This window comes from Lactuca sativa, chromosome 5, assembly GCF_002870075.4.
Source record: "Lactuca sativa cultivar Salinas chromosome 5, Lsat_Salinas_v11, whole genome shotgun sequence".
NCBI classification, from domain to species: Eukaryota; Viridiplantae; Streptophyta; class Magnoliopsida; order Asterales; family Asteraceae; genus Lactuca; species Lactuca sativa.
The window spans coordinates 272696833-272713147 of NC_056627.2; the positions used below are offsets into that span (position 1 = coordinate 272696833).

Below are 16315 nucleotides of genomic sequence, written 5' to 3' on the forward strand. Positions count from 1 at the left end.
CTCTACATTGTTGCAAAAGATGTGAAGAAGTTCGAGCCAATTTATGAACACTTGAGAAGGATGATCAAATGTTACATCCAGGAGATGGCGAAGATGGATGTGGAAATTGCGTCAGTTCTTAAAAGAAAACCTACATTGACGCTTGTTGATCAACCCCAAAACATTGAAGATTTGAAGGGAGGATTGATTAACAAGAAACACCGGAGCATTGTCTACAAGAGGAAGGAATGAGAAGTGATTAAGAACTGCATGTTCTTTCTGAGAGATAAACACTTGTACTCTACAAATGCTCTGAAAACAATCTTATCTTTGGCCGAAGCAAACAAATCCAATTCTGATGCCGATGTCAGATGTGTTTCTGATATGATCCGCTGGTATCTTTCTGTCTAGGGATCCATTTTGAAGATAATGGCGAAGATTTTTGAAGATCCAAAGTAATAAGTTCTACATCATTCCGATTTGACACAAAGAGGAAGATTGTTAAGTTATTTTTTTTGTTGTGTAAAAGTAGTTGTTTTCGGAATTTTGTCTAGTTCCGATTCTGAAATGGGCATGTCTATTTTCAGAATCATTTTCTTTCATGTCTTTAAATAGCGTAATGTAACTGTCTTTTTCAATAGTCGTTTCTGAGAATAGACATAATAGTTCTGAACTTTTACACGAATTGTTCTTATACTGAGAAAATGAAAATATGTCTCACTCCATTCATTATTGTTTCAAATCATTAGTTCATTTCTTACTTTGTCATTTAATATAGAATCTGTCGATTAGTTTAACTCTATCACTTAGCCAACATTATTAACATCAGATAGGGCCTAAACTCTATTCATTTGAAGCCCAAAACTTTTGCTTGATCCATTTACGTCTCGCTATCCCGAAATTAAAAACATTCTGAAACTAGATGTATTTCAAAACATTCTAAAACTAGGTGTATTTAATGATGTTTTCCTAGACTTATTCATAAGGACCAACAATACATGAATTTGAGCTATAAGACCCATACATATGAGAAACTTTTCATAAAGACTTGTAGTTGATTTTTGCTAACCGCATGGACATTTGTGGTGTACTTTTGTCTAAAATATAAAAAACTTCTTCGGTTGATTTATTAAAAAGGTTACGTTGTGGTTTTAACAATATCGTATATTTATTAATTTTATATAAGCTTAAAAAAGAACTGCGAGTATCCCGATCGAACCCATTTCGAAATGTCATGATTTTTTTTTTCTTTTTCGAAGCAAACTCATTCGGGAGACATCTTATTATTTAATCACTACTTAAAGGTTTTTATTACTGCATGTTATATTAAACGTTATAATTATTTAAAAAAAACTGTCTTGTTTTTTAGTGGAAGTTCGGTAATGATGATGTGTTTGATTAAAAATGTGATAAACGTGGGGACGGAAAGAGGGAAAACGAGTCCCGTATGTTGTATGTTCGTGACAAGACAAATGTCCCCCCCCCCCCCCCCCCCCCCCCCCCCCCCCCCCCCCTATTTTTTTTTTTTTTCTTTTTTAGAAGCTGGTTAATTGCTAAATCAGATTCAATTAAAATATTTAAAAATCAAATTAAAATTAAAAACATATTTATCTTTAGACTTGAGATATTTGATCTTCGGTTATATTTTTTGTAGATGCTCTTTTAATTGATCCAGTCTAATAATTTTGTGAAGTTGATCTCTTGAACGTGGACTTAAGCCCTTTTAGATTTTGGACTCCTTGGCCTTGAGACTTTGGGTTTTAACTTGAATTATTTCCTGGAATCTTTAGCTGTTTTTGGACCATATATTCTTTACGATAATTGTGTTTTCCTCGATTAGTTTCCATTAATGACAAGTTACTTTTAATGGTATAAATGATCCATTTGCGCGAAACACATTTTGTGGAATAATTGATGACTACACATACAATATATGATTACTCGAAATATTTCAATTGCAGAGTTTTTCTTAATCGAATAAAAACCATAGAATGTGATAATGATATTACGGAAAATTACCCACAAACATGTTATATACATACAAATTTAATATAGTGTGATATCTCTTGCCCCCCTCAATAAATCAGGCAGATATTTTAAGGGGCTTGGGCGGTTCATTAAATTTATGCCCTAAAATTTGCAAATTATTTAAAAAAAAACATAAATACAATCCTGCAAATTTTATTTCATATCATAGCACAAAAATGACATTTTTCATTGAAAGGAAGATTAAAAATTACTTCTACTATAAACATTGTCGTCCTTGTAACATTCATTGAAACGAATATTTCAATTACGTATTGACAAGAAATTGTATCTAAATTATTGCTTTTAGTTATCATCAAAGCTAATCCATTAATCCATGTTTGTGTTATTATAGAGAGTAAATATGACTTCATCAACTTCAATTTAAAACAATTTCGTTGAAGACATGGAGGTAGTCAGGTAGATGCACATCTTTCTTTCCTCATGCTCATGGGCTTGGCGTATGATCTAGGATTGTAGCATCTATAAATTCTATGCACGAAAAGGGTCTGATACTTCATTCTTTCTTACAAAAAAAAGTGGGTGAGGGAAATTCTACATGCTTTCTAGAGTGATGTTTGGCTAGGTGACTTACCACTTAATGTTAGATTCTCTAGATTGTTTCGTTTGGAAACACAACAAAACTGTTTGGTGCGATATAAGTGGAATGATGGATGGCATTGGTGTTGGTCTCGACCTATATGTGGAGGGCTTAGTAGCCGTCAACTTGAAGATCTTTTAATGTTGCTGCAAGGTGTGTGCTTTTCTAATGATCAAGACCATTGGAGATGGTGTTTAGACGACTCTATTTCTTTCTCTGTTAAGGAAATCAGGTTGCACACTGACAATTTGACTCTTCCTTATAACAATATGGAAACTAGGTGATCTAAATTCCTTCCTAAGAAGGTTAATATTTTTGTTTGGAGAATTTTACTTAACAGACTCCCTACTAGATGGAATCTTATTCGGAAATGTATGGATCTTAAGACTCTCATCTGTCTTGTTTGATTGGTTGTTCCACAAGATATAGACCATGTTTTGTGGTTTTGTGATCTAGCAGCCACTGTTTGGTCCAAAGTTTTTAAGTGGGTTGATGTTACCCCTAATTCTCCAGACAAGTTGTGTGATGTCTACGACTAGTTTGATGATCTAAGGTTGCATTCGGTTCGTAAATTAGCTCTCGAAGCTATTTTAGAAGTGGTCCTTTATGTGTTATGGAGGTTTAGAAACAAGATGATGTTTAGTGATAAACTTCATTCTCGTGAAGTTTTGTTCCATAGTATAGTTTATTATTCTTTTTTGTGGTTTGTGAATAGAAACATAAAGTTCAAGACTTTTGGACCAATTGGCTCCAAAACTCGTTAATGGCTTTATCTTTGTGATTTTTTTTTCATTTCTAGCTTTAATATATTCAACTGTTCTAAAAAAAGTAACATAGATAGTCAAGAAAATTTAATATATTATAGATATATTAGGAAAAAAATTTTAATTTGAATATCCATTCACCACTCGAAAACATCCCTTTTAATGACATGCAAACAATGACACACACTAATTTATGATAATCATTTTTTGTGTGTCCTAAAAATAATGTCATCTTTCCAAAATTTGAAGGATAGAGGACACGCATTTGTGTGTGCCCTAAAATTAATGTCCAACAAGAAAAAGACTACGAACACAGAGGGCGCTTATCTTAAATGTGTGTCATCTACAAATGTCGTTGTAACACTTGGATTTTGTAAGTTTCTTATTCCACCCTTGTTAATTAAAAAGTTTGCAAATTGGTCACTAAGCTAGTACACGGTGCATACTAGGAGGTACACTTGGCGTACTAGCCCGGGTTGATCACGCCATTGGTTCACGTATGCTGGGCGTACAAAGGGTACGCATGGCGTACGTGTGATTAAGTGAAACCCTAATTTAGGGTGTTGCACCCTAATTATACCTTGTGATAGCCTCACTAAGTCATGTTTAGACAACCTCCTTCCCCCTTGTCCAGAAAATCGAACCCTGTGTGAGATCATGAGAGTTTGAACCTTATGTGTGATTGTTGGTGCTTTGTGAAGGAGAAGAAGAAGTGAACCATTTGGAGTGGTGCTTGGAGCTTGAAGATCTGAGATTTGTTCTTCATTTGCTTTCTTTGTGAGGTAAAAAGCTTCCATCTTTCTAATCCATGTTAAGACCGATAGATTCTATATTCAATATGCAATGCTATAACAATTCGGTTAACAAGAACGATATGGAGTAACGTAAGCTCAATCTTCAATAACAAAGCATAAAGAACGGTGCACAATTCAGAGCTATTCTATGAGTGATGGATGGTTACAAAAAGATCGATACCAATGAAAGAGTACAATACGCTATATATAGACAGACTACTAAGATACCGAAGATGGACATGCCCATTTCGGAATCGGAATATGTACATAAAAATTCCAAACACAACCATTTGACACAACAAATATACATAATTAACAATCCATAATGCTAGATCTAGTGTGGTGCCATTTTGTGCTTTTTGAGTCCATCGTTTGGTTGTTGAACCTATTGATTCACTCCAGAAGTGATTGATGGTAGATCTAGGGTCCTTTAGGTCCCTTTGTCCATAAAAATGCAAGATTTATGGTATTGGTGGTCTCATACATGTGTTAAGTCATTTGTTAAGCTCTTTTGAGCTCTAAGAGCCTCATTAAGCCATTTATGCACGTAAAGTTGGCAACTTTACGTGTTAAACCACCTTAAGGAAGTCAGATCTAAGTGTTGGAGTGAAGTATTAACCGTTTAAGGGATGAATGGGAAATTTGGCTAAGTGGGTGAAGTACGTTGGGCATACAAGTAGGTACGTTGCACATGCATGCCCTTAAGCGAGTACACTAAGCGTACAAGTTGAGTACCCCCTGCGTACTCAGCAGTGGGCTTCAGATATCTAGGCTTCTCGGTATTGGGCCATGTTGGACTTTTGATGTCTTGGGCCTTGTTGGGCCATCATAATTCTCTTGTTGGGTTGTTGATATTTTATTGGACTCTTATGGTTGAAGGCCCATGAAAAGGGTTTGGGCCCAATTTCGAAAAATTGGGCCATATTTAGGCTTTGGATGATTAATTAGGAATTTGGGCCTTTGGCCTTGGCCTTGAGCCAATTTAGGAAAGGGGTGAAAAGGTCTTTTACCCTAGTTCGGACTCTTAGTGTGAGTCAGGATCCAATTATTAATTGGATATTATTTTGTGATTGATAGTGCGGATATTTTAGTTGGCCACCAACCAAGGATTTTTTGTGAGATTCAGCAGTGTGAGGTGAGTTTCCTCACCATGTTTAGCAGATCTAAGACACCAATGTCGACCCATGATCAATTATGTTAGGATACTAGACGTCTGTGTGACTCTTGTATGTGTATATTATGTGACTTGTATGTTGGGCGGGGCCTGTTATGTGAGTTTGGGCGGGACCCGTTATACTCATTGGGTGGGGCCCGTTATGCGAGTTTGGGCGGGGCCCTTTACACTCAGTGAGCGGGGGCCCGTTATGCGAGTGTGGGTGGGGCCCGTTACACTCATTGGACGGGGCCCATTATGTTTTTATTTATGTATGGTATGCGGTATTTTGGGGAACTCACAAAGCTTTGTGCTTATAGTTTTCAATTTATATTTCAGGTACTTCAGGATTGAAAGGGAAGAGCCTTGGTTGTATGATAATGTTTGCATTAATGTTTTTATTAAATCAAAGGCGAAATTTTTGGTTCTTATTTTTGGGACGTTTCAAGTTGGTATTTGAGCCTTGGTTTGAGGGATTAAGACATACTCTCGGGTGTGTCTAAACTCAAACTGAGGATTTGGTAAAGTTTTTCAACATAAATGTTTTTTTAAGAAAAGAGTTTCATAAGACAAGAAAGGGTGTGGTGCATGCAATCGACCGAGCTCAAGTAAGTTTTCTCAAAATACCCATACATGTTATATGATATGATTTGACCTGTGAATCTGTCAGTCGCATGCTAGTTAGGGCTAAGGTCTGGTCAATATTTGCATGATATAATGTTAGGAGAGATGCCTTTGTATACCTACTTTATGAGCTTGTAGACTAGCATGCTAGTATTGATCAGTCAGTGATAGGATGTCCGGATTAAGTGATGCTTGATCTGATTACTTGATGCTCGAATGTTGCTTGCTTGGTGCTTTTTAGGAGGTCTCACTAGCTTCAGCTAACTAGTAAGCGAATATGCTAAGTTACATATTATGGGAACTAAATAATTTTAGAAGGTTAGGTTTTAACTCTATTGTGCAGTTCTTGTTTGAGTCCAACCTTTGAAGTGCGAGGCCTCTCATTCGAAGAATTATCTGGTTTTGGTGATATGTAATCGTATTCATGAGCTAGTTTAAGGAAGTTAGCGAGAGTTCCTTCTGCAACTGATGGCAGAAAGTGGTGTGGAGTTTGACCTAGGAAAACCTAGGATGAGATCTAGTGCTAGGAACCTTGTCTTGATGAGGGTTAATGTCACACCCCGCAAAAGCGGAAACGCAAGATATGGCAGCGATAACGGTTTCATTGCAAAAGATAAAGATACATCACCATAGCAGTATTTAAAAGTTTACAACCTATAGCTTAAAAGAAACAAAGTACAAGTTTTTCCAAAACAACATTGTTCAAAATATAACTTCATAATAGCTTCAACACGATGCAACATGCTCTATGATGATGAATCTTTACATCTACTTACTAATTATTTCCTGAAAAAGCATGTAAAACGAGCGTCAACTACGAAAATAGTTGGTGAGTTCACAAGTTTATAAAATTGAGCTTGAAATAAGGCTTTTCGTAAATACAAGTACATTGCTTTAATGATAAACAAAGTTGATTGCTATTAATGAATACAAGTTTATTGGTATAACGAGGAACGAGTTTGTATGTATATGAGCAAACAATGAGTCTCAACCAAACCTATGACTGAAGCCCTATCGAGATCTATGCTTATCGTTCCATAGATGAATATGGTATCATGCACTCCAACAATAGAGCGAGTGAGGAGTTGTCAATTCCTAATAGCGCTATCCGTAATGACCATTGGCTCAAAGAGTTAATGGTTAGAGATAAGGGAAGGGCCTTAGTACGATAAGTTCTCATGTTCCGTGTTGCATAGACATACATAAATAAACATAGCAACACAATAGCAATCATGTTTGATAATAATCAATTTAAATACAACATGCAAACAATAGTTTTTCTGGACATGCTTTTCCACCCCAAAACATAAAAACTGAAAATAGGGGAGTGCGTGAATACTCATAATATGCTAAATATAGCAACCAAGTTTATACGAGTTAAATAAATACAACGGATATAAATAGTTTAGGACATGCTTTTCCACCCCAAAACATTTAAAAATCGAAAATAGGGGATTGGTGAATACTCACAATATGCTAAATATAGCAACCAAGTTTATACGAGTTAAATAAATACAACGGATATAAATAGTTTAGGACATGCTTTTCCACCCCAAAACATTTAAAAATCGAAAATAGGGGATTGGTGAATACTCACAATGTTTCGAGTAGATACAAGTAGTACTTTGGAATGCACCAACGTCTTACTACCGGGATCCTACGACATCAAACACACACTAGTGAGTTTCTGTGTCGAAATCTAATGCTAATATACTAAACTCTACATATAGTGAAATGCCAATTTATGTTTTAGTATTGGATTTTATATTAATTGGTTACACTTTTTCTGAAATAATGAAATTCTACAAGTCGTGCGATTAATTACAACTTTGGAATATAAATTTTCCAAATTTTGAAGTCTTTATAACAACATAAATTCACGAAAAATAGCATTCAAAGGATAAAAATTCTCAAACTTTTTATTTAACTGTTATTACAAAATACTAAGCTGGGAAAAATATAAAAATGGATTTCCAAGCTGTTTATTTATATTTTATGATTTTTGAGCATTTATTCCAATAAAAATTGAAATAAATAGAAAACAGTTTCCAAAATTACCCAAACTTTTTATTTAACTGTTATTATACATAAATAGGCTGGGAAAAATATAAAATATATTTTTCAGTGGGTATTTCTATTTTTCCTTGTTTTATTCCTTTAAATAATCATTAATTGAAGAAATAATATTAAAAAGTTAAAATAAATTACCAAAAATTTTTGTAACATCATTTACAGTATAAATAACCTGGGAAAAATACCAAAAGTGGTTTTCATATTGTATAATCCGGTTTTGGGTATTTATGTGTATTTAAGTGTATTTAAGTGTAATTAACTTTAGAAATTAAGATAAAAACAGTTTAAAGTGGAGAAAAATCCTCAAAATTTTTGTGTAACCTCCTACTGTACAAAATGATGTTCTGGTAAATTTTCATGAATTTTGGATAATCAGAACTATTTTTCCTATTTTTATACCATTATAATTACCAAAAATTGGGAAAAATAGTAACACATGATGAAAAATGTTTAAATTATTTTTCTGAGTCACCCATCACAGGTAAGGTATGAGAAAATTGTTAGATACAATTTTCACACTCTCTAAAGTGGTTTGGTGATTTATTATACCCAAACAAAAAGAAAATCGGAAATCATACCAAACAGCAACAAAAATTGATGAAATTTAGTGAGGGGCCATTATTCACCATAAGGGTCATCCATGAATTTATTTCAGATTTATTGACCTCTGGAAGTATTTTATGTGATTTATGCCCTTGGTTTTAGCAATAATTTTAATAAATCAAAGAAATAATAAAAGCTTTTGGTATTTTACAGATTATCACATGCATGTGAGGGTTTTCAAAAGGAAAAATGTTAAAATTTTATTCAGAAGGTAAATAGGGGTGTTGAACCCAAACAAGTTAAGAAATGTTGCATATAATGGTGCATGAGATGTAAATGTGGCTGAAGTTCATGAATTTGAGTAGCCCATTCAGTGGGGTTTTAAGCCACGAAATTTCAGCCATCATTCACTGGGTATGTTAAGTTTCTAAATTATTTTTCCCCAGATTTATGGTTGGGTTTAAGGCCATTGATCACGCAAAGCAAAAATGGTGATCACAGAAAAAGAGCTGTTTGCGCAACCATTTTGTAAAAATAGCCAAAAATCGGATATTTAATATTTTACAGTGAGACCAGTTGGGTTTGAAAGTTAACTCGTGGAACTATCCAATACAAAAAGAATATCATGATTTGGTTTAGTAATGACCGAGTTATGGCCGTTCAAAGTTGAATAAAGTAATCTGGCAGATTGCATGTTTGCTTTGAGTGCATTCTTAGGGTATTTTGACAAGAACATCATGCATGCCTTTGTTAAGGTCCGATTTCTAGCACATGCATGGAGTGAATGAGCATCCAAGATGTACTAGAAATGGTTTAAATGCTTTTGGTCATGCAAGAACACAAAGAAATGGAGAAGAAGATGTAATACTCGGTTTTGAAGTCACATGAACACATGTGCATCTTTTTCACTCCTTGCATGGGTTTGATCCCGGATTTTCACCATCTCAAACACATGCATTGTGTTATGGTGAGAATCTACAAACCACAAGGGAAAAATAAGGATTTCTAGCCATGGAAAGGCATAGAATCCGAAAAGAAGAGAAAACTATGAAGAAGAGGAAGTAAAATCATGAAACTATGAGAGAGGATTGTGTTGTTTACCTTGGTTTTGATCTTGAGAGAAGCAAGAACACTTCAAGGTCTCCTAAATCTCGAAATTATGGCAGAGGAAGGGAGGATTTTCGTGGGTTAGAGAGAGAGAGAAAGAGAGTTTGTGTGTTAGGAGGGTGGAGTGTGCGAGAGTGTGAAGAGAGAAGAGGAAGTGTGAGGGAATGAGCTTAATGATTAAGATTTTTGGGGAAAAGGGGTGCCTTGGAGGAGGTGGCTGAATTTATGAGTGAGAGAGGCTCCCTCTCTCTTAAAATTCAAATTAAATAAATTCCCTCTTCATTTTTTATAAAACCCAATTTTTTTATAAAAATTCTTCTTTATGTAATTCTTGATTTATTTAAAAATCTTTGTTTTTAGCTAATAAATTATGATTATTGCATGATAATTTAATTTCTATTTCATTGATTATAATCCATAATTTGATTAATAAAAATCTGATATTAGAAAGTTTATAGCCAAATTTTATAAAGTTTTTAAGCTTTAAGATTTATAAATTTGGTTTTTCGGCTCTTTAGGGTTTTTGGAACATTGTTTGATATTTACCATCATATTGAAATATAATTAGAATATTTTAATTTATTTTTAGGGTTTTACACCCTTTTTCAATTGTAACAAAGTTTGAAGTTTCATTCAAATTATAGTATTGGCATTTCCTATTGTAGTTAAGCAACTTACTAAAATCGTAAGTGTCAAGTATATTAGTCCTAGATCTTAGTTGGATCCTAGTTTATGCAAGATTTTGACCTAATCTATACTACTAGGCCATGGCATGTTGTGCATGAATGGTTTTTATAAAGATGCATGAGTCCGAGAATGATCTGAATTGACAGTTGTCACAGTATCCCCCACTTAAAAAGAATTTCGTCCCGAAATTCATTCTATGTCATCGTTTGTCGTCGCAAGGAAAAAGTTGTGGATACTTTTCCTTCATGAAGTCCTCGCGCTCCCAGGTGTACTCCGGCCCATGTTTTGAGTTCCATCGAACTTTCACAATTGGAATCTTACTCCACTTAAGTTTTTTTACCTCCCTGTCAAGGATTTCTATCGGTTCCTCAACAAAGTTCAGCTTATCATTGATCTTAATTTCCTCCAGGGGTATTATCAATGCTTCGTCGACTAGACATTTCTTGAGATTGGAGACATGGAATGTGTCATGAATGGCGCTTAACTCTTGGGGCAACTGGAGTTTATAAGCTACCGGACCAATCCTTTCAATGATTTCAAAGGGTCCAACATATCTCGGGCTTAGTTTTCCTTTCTTACCAAAACGTACAAGCCCTTTCCAAGGCGACACTTTTAAAAGTACCTTGTCTCCTACTTGGAATTCTAATGGTTTTCGACGATCATCCGCATAACTTTTCTGACGATCTCTGGCAGCTTTAAGCCTATCCTTGATGATAGCAATCTTGTCAGATGTTTCCTGGATAAGTTCGAGTCTAGTCAACTGTCTGTCTCCAATTTCTGTCCAGCATAAGGGTGAACGACACTTGCGTCCATACAATGCTTCATATGGAGCACATTGGATACTCGTGTGATAACTGTTATTGTAGAAAAACTCAATTAGAGGCAAATGAGTATCCCAATTTCCTTTGAACTCAATGACACATGCTCGAAGCATGTCTTCTAATGTTTGTATTGTTCTCTCCGTCTGCCCATCTGTCTGAGGGAGGGGATATCAATTCTTGATTGTCAACTTGTTCAGTTCTCTGTAATCAATGCACATTCGGAACGAACCATCTTTCTTTTTGACGAATAACACTGGGGCTCCCCAAGGTGAAGAACTTGGTCGAATAAACCCTTTGTCTAGAAGTTCTTAAAGTTGTCCGGATAGTTCTTGCATCTCGGATGGTGCAAGGCGATATGGTGCTTTTGCTAACGGTGCCGCTCCGGGAATTAAGTTTATCCGAAATTCGACCTGCCTGTGAGGGGGTAAACCGGACAATTCCTCCGGAAACACTTCGGGATAATTTTGAACCATTGGAATCTCCTTGAGTTGCTTAGCTTCAGGTTCCCTTTCTAGCACGTGGGCCATGAATGCAATACAATTCTTCTTCAGGTACTTGTGAATCTTCATGCTTGATACTATGTTTAAACTTCTTCCTGGCTTCTCACCGTGTATGATAAGGGTTTCTCCATTAGGGAGAGGCACTCTAATGACTTTCTCGTAACAACCAATGTCCGCTCTATTTTTGGACGACCAATCCATTCCTACTATCACATCAAAACTACCTAGCTCTATAGGAATTAGGTCAATGCTAAATAGTTTATCAGCTAAATTCAGAGTACAACCAGGAATTATATCATTAGCCCTAATTTCATACCCATCAGTAAGTTCAATAGCATAAGCATTCCTCATCTTTTTCGATTTCAATCCAATTAACGGTCTAAATGCTAAAGAAACAAAACTCCTATCTACTCCCGCATCAAATATTACCGATGCAAAATGGTTGTTCAGGAGAAACGTACCTGTTATCACTTCAGGGTTCTGACGAGCTTCTTCTGCACCAATCACAAAGGCTACACCTCTTGGCCGTCCAACTTGATTTCCTTGGAAGTTTTGCCTGGCTTGGCCTTGTCCATTGTTACCAGGCTCTTTGTTTAGTTTGGGACATGCTCTACGGAGATGATCAGTACTCCCGCACTCGTAACATGCCCTTTTCCCCTCCTTATTCAGCTTACAATACTTTGAGTAATGGCCTGTTTGCTGACAGTTTTGGCACACTGGGCAAGTTCCCTTGTGATGAAAGTTACACTTATTGCACTTCGGAAGCGGTCCTGAGTACTGCTTTCTCTCCTGCACTTCCTGTTCTTGAGTTTTCACTGGTTCTTGCTCCTGGGCTCTTACCATAAAGTTTCTTGAGACTTTCTGCTTCCTCCCTGACTTGCCTCCATACTTCTTCTCTCCCTGATCTGCTGGTTTCCTCTTGCTACTAGAGTTTTCCTTTGTCGATGCTCCCATCCTTATCACATCATTGGTTAGTCGATTTGCTAGACTTACTGCACTCTGAATAGTAGTTGGGTTTGCTGAGGTAACCATTCCCCGAATCTCTGGTGCCGGACCCCAGATGTAACGATCTATCCGTTTCTCCTCAGGAGTAATCGTGTGAGGTACCAGTTTTGCTAGTTCATGAAATCGGACTGTTTACTTCTCTATCTGTGTTCCAACCATAGAATGGTTCCAGAATTCAGATTCAAGCTTCTGAATTTCATCCTTGGGACAATACTCCTCTATCAGCAGCTTCCTTAGGTCTTCCCAAGTTAGTTGATATGCCGCTGTACGGCCTCGGGTTTGCACTAGGGTATTCCACCAGGTTAATGCCCTATATTGGAGTAGGCAAGTTGCATACTCAACTTTGTTGCGCTCGAGGCATTTGCTAATGTGAAGGACCGACTCCATGCTGTCAATCCATTTCAGCAACCCGACCGCACCTTCCTTTCCATGGAACTCCTTAGGTTTACAGGCCATAAAGGACTTGTAGTTGCATTCTCTTTCATTGTTTCCCCGGTTTCCTCCACTACTTCCTTGGTTAGCATTAAGTCCTGCAGTTACTTGAGTAACAATGTTTGGGATTGCTTCCAAGAGCTGTTGTGCTACAACTTGAGCAACATCGGGTGTTTCGTTCTGTGGGCGCCCGCGATTAGGCCTTCCAGACATGGTTCTAAGACACAAGAGTAGAAATACGTATAAATACATAAAATAATGTATAATATTTAGTTCACTACTATTTTGAAAACCATAAGTGTTGTCAAATTAGTGGTTTGCATTAATACTATGCATATAGATTTTAGAAAGGAAAGAAAAGAAAATTCTTTTTATTCGACCATTTACTAAGTAAATTCCATTTACTAAGTAAATTCTAGGGTTTGACCTCATAGTAAAAGTTTTCAAACATAAAAATAAAATTCTTCATTACCATTTGAAATAATCTTAAAACCAAACCAATACATCAATCCCAAAATAAAGTTTTAAATGTTTTTCCCAAAAGACACCCAAACATGGGTTTTCGTTTCATGATAAAATAAAATAAAATACTGAAATCAGAACCAAACACTAATCGCTATCCCCACAAGAAACATCAGCACCACAATCAGTAATAGCCCAAAAAGCACATAATATGCGGTCATCGCACGACATGCCACTCGTCTAGCAGCACTAGCAGTGTCAGCAGCCTCCATCGAATGCTGAAACAGGATTTCCATCCTTCTCAACACTTCATCCAAAACTTCCCGATGCCTAGCTATCACAGCGAGACTGTGGCGTAGGCCCGCTGCCATCAGGGGGTTTGGGAAAGATGCCCAAGGTTGTGGATGCGATAGGGAAGGGCCAGTAGGGCCAGGTCCATTGTGGAAAGTGTGGTAAGATGCACGTGGGGTGTGCAGGGTCGATGGTTCTGGCCGCTTCAAGTGTGGTTGGACAGGTCATATTAGCATTGATTGTATTGCTACTGCCACCACCAACTCGTTATCTGATTTGATTTGCTTTCACCTCAATAAGAGGGGCCACAAGAAGGCCAATTGTCTGAGTTTGGCTGTAGCAGGACCGATGTCAACACCCGCTCCTGCAACTCTTCGGATTACTAATGGCCCCCAGGGTCGTGTGGATGCACCTGTGGTGAAGAACAGGGCTATTAAGTTGACATCCAAGGAGGCTTGTGCAGCTCCCGACGTGGTGATGGGTATGTATCTTCTACTTATATATTTACTTATATTGATTTGTCTGCTTATATTTATGTGTTTTATTTTAGGATCGTTCATTGTGAACATTATTTCTGCTGTAGTGTTGTTTGATTCAGGGGATACCCGATCCTTTGTATTGCTTGCGCTTAGCAAGAGGTTTGCTGGAGCTCTGTCAGAGTTGGATTGTCCATTAGATGTCGAGATCGCGGATGATAGATATGTTCGGGTTGCGAGAGTTCATCGGGGTTGTGTTCTTCAGATGTTAAGTGAGGAGTATTCGATTGATTTGGTTCCCATCCCTTTATGTGGGAACAAGGTTATTGTAGGTATGGATTGGCTAAGCCCCAATGGGGCGGTGATCGATTGTGAGCAACAATTAGTCCAGATTTGAACTCCAATTGGGGGAGAGTTAGTGGTTCAGGGTGAGAGAGCTCAGAGTGGGCAGATGTTGTGCTCAGCAGAGAGGGCCAGACACTATTTTCAGCATGGTTGTTTAGGATTTGTCGCCTATGTTATGCATACCTAGGATAAGAGTAATGCGACCATGGATGATGAGTTGATTGTATGGGATTATCCCGATGTGTTTCCTGAGGATTTTCTTGGGGTGCCTCCGGACATGCAGGTTGAGTTTAGGATTGATCTGGTTTGAGGTGCAGCTTTGATAGCCAAAACATCGTATCGGTTGTGTCCTCCCGAGATGCAGGAGTTATATACATAGTTGTACGAGTTGTTAGACAAGGGATTCATTTGACCGAGCAGTTCACCATGGGGAGCACCGATCTTGTTTGTGAAGAAGAAGGATGGGTCTCATCGTATGTGAATTGACTACCGGGAGTTGAATAAGGCAACGATGAACAACCATTATCCATTCCCGAGGATTGATGATTTTTTGTACAACTTCAGGGTGCATTTTGGTTTTCCAAGATTGATTTGCGATCGGGTTATCATTAGCTGAGGTTAGAAAGGAGGATGTGCAGACGATAGCTTTTTGGACTTGTTATGGTCATTACAAGTTAGTGTTGATGCCTTTTGGGCTGACCAATGCTCCATCCGCGTTCATGGATCTCATGAACTGCGTGTGCAGGCTGATGCTGGATCAATCTGTGATTGTATTTATCGATGTTATCTTGGTCTATTCCAAGACCCAGGAGCAGCACGAGGAGCACTTGAGGGAAGTGTTGGAGACTTTGAGGAGGGAGAGACTTTTCGCAAAGTTCTCCAAGTGTTAGTTCTGGTTGCACGAGGTGTTGTTTCTAGGGCATTTTGTCAACCATAATGGTATTTTGGTCGATCCAGCCAAGGTCGAGGTCGTAATATAATGGGAGGTTCTGAGGTCTCCATATGAAATTAGGAGTTTCCTTGGTTAGCAAATTACTATTGGAGGTTTATCCAGGACTTCTCCAAGATAGTTATTCCATTGACTCGGTTGACAAAGAAGATGATTACATTTTGCTAGGGGCTTGAATAACATGCATCTTTTGAGACCTTGAGACAACAGTTGTGCGAGGCACCGATTCTGACCCTGCCAGAGGGTGTTGAGGATTTGTGCTTTATTGTGATGCGTCGATCATGGTTTTGGGAGAAGTATTAATGCAGAAGGCTCGCGGGATCGATTTCACTTCGAGGAAGTTGAAGCCTCATGAGGCGAATTATCCAACACATGACTTGGATTTGGGGGATGTGATTATCACCCTTAATATTTGGCGGCATTACCTCTATGGGGTCCGGTATCCCATCTACATGGATCACAAGAGTCTGAGGTGCCTGATGGATCAACTGAATCTGAATATGAGGCAACACTGGTGGTTGGATGTGGTGAAGGATTATGATTATGAGATCCTTTATCACCCAGTGAAGGCCAATGTGGTGGCCGATGCTCTCAGCCATAATGCGGTCGCGACTCCGATCGTAGACATACGTTTGGGGATAACCATGATTACTCCACTTTTGGAGTGGATTCGTGAGGCTCGGG

At 37.6% G+C, this 16315-nt stretch overlaps 1 protein-coding gene across 1 annotated transcript; it reads right to left on the bottom strand.

The window, feature by feature from the left end:
* Positions 1 to 480: 480 nt before the first annotated feature.
* Positions 481 to 12625, bottom strand: LOC128126015 (uncharacterized). The gene is made up of 2 exons (XM_052763688.1): positions 12133 to 12625; positions 481 to 626 (listed from the first exon to the last, which is right to left on the bottom strand). Exons 1-2 carry the CDS (start codon positions 12623 to 12625, stop codon positions 481 to 483), a joined length of 639 nt encoding a protein of 212 aa, XP_052619648.1.
* Positions 12626 to 16315: the final 3690 nt, after the last annotated feature.

What these genes read in the sequence shown, in the direction of transcription:
- LOC128126015 (XM_052763688.1), bottom strand. Translation starts at nt 12,625, where the DNA reads ATGGGAGCATCGACAAAGGAAAACTCTAGTAGCAAGAGGAAACCAGCA. An exon ending in GAACCCTGAAGTGATAACAG is followed by an intron (nt 627 to 12,132) that starts GTACGTTTCTCC and finishes GTCTATTCTCAG; the next exon opens with AAACGACTATTGAAAAAGAC.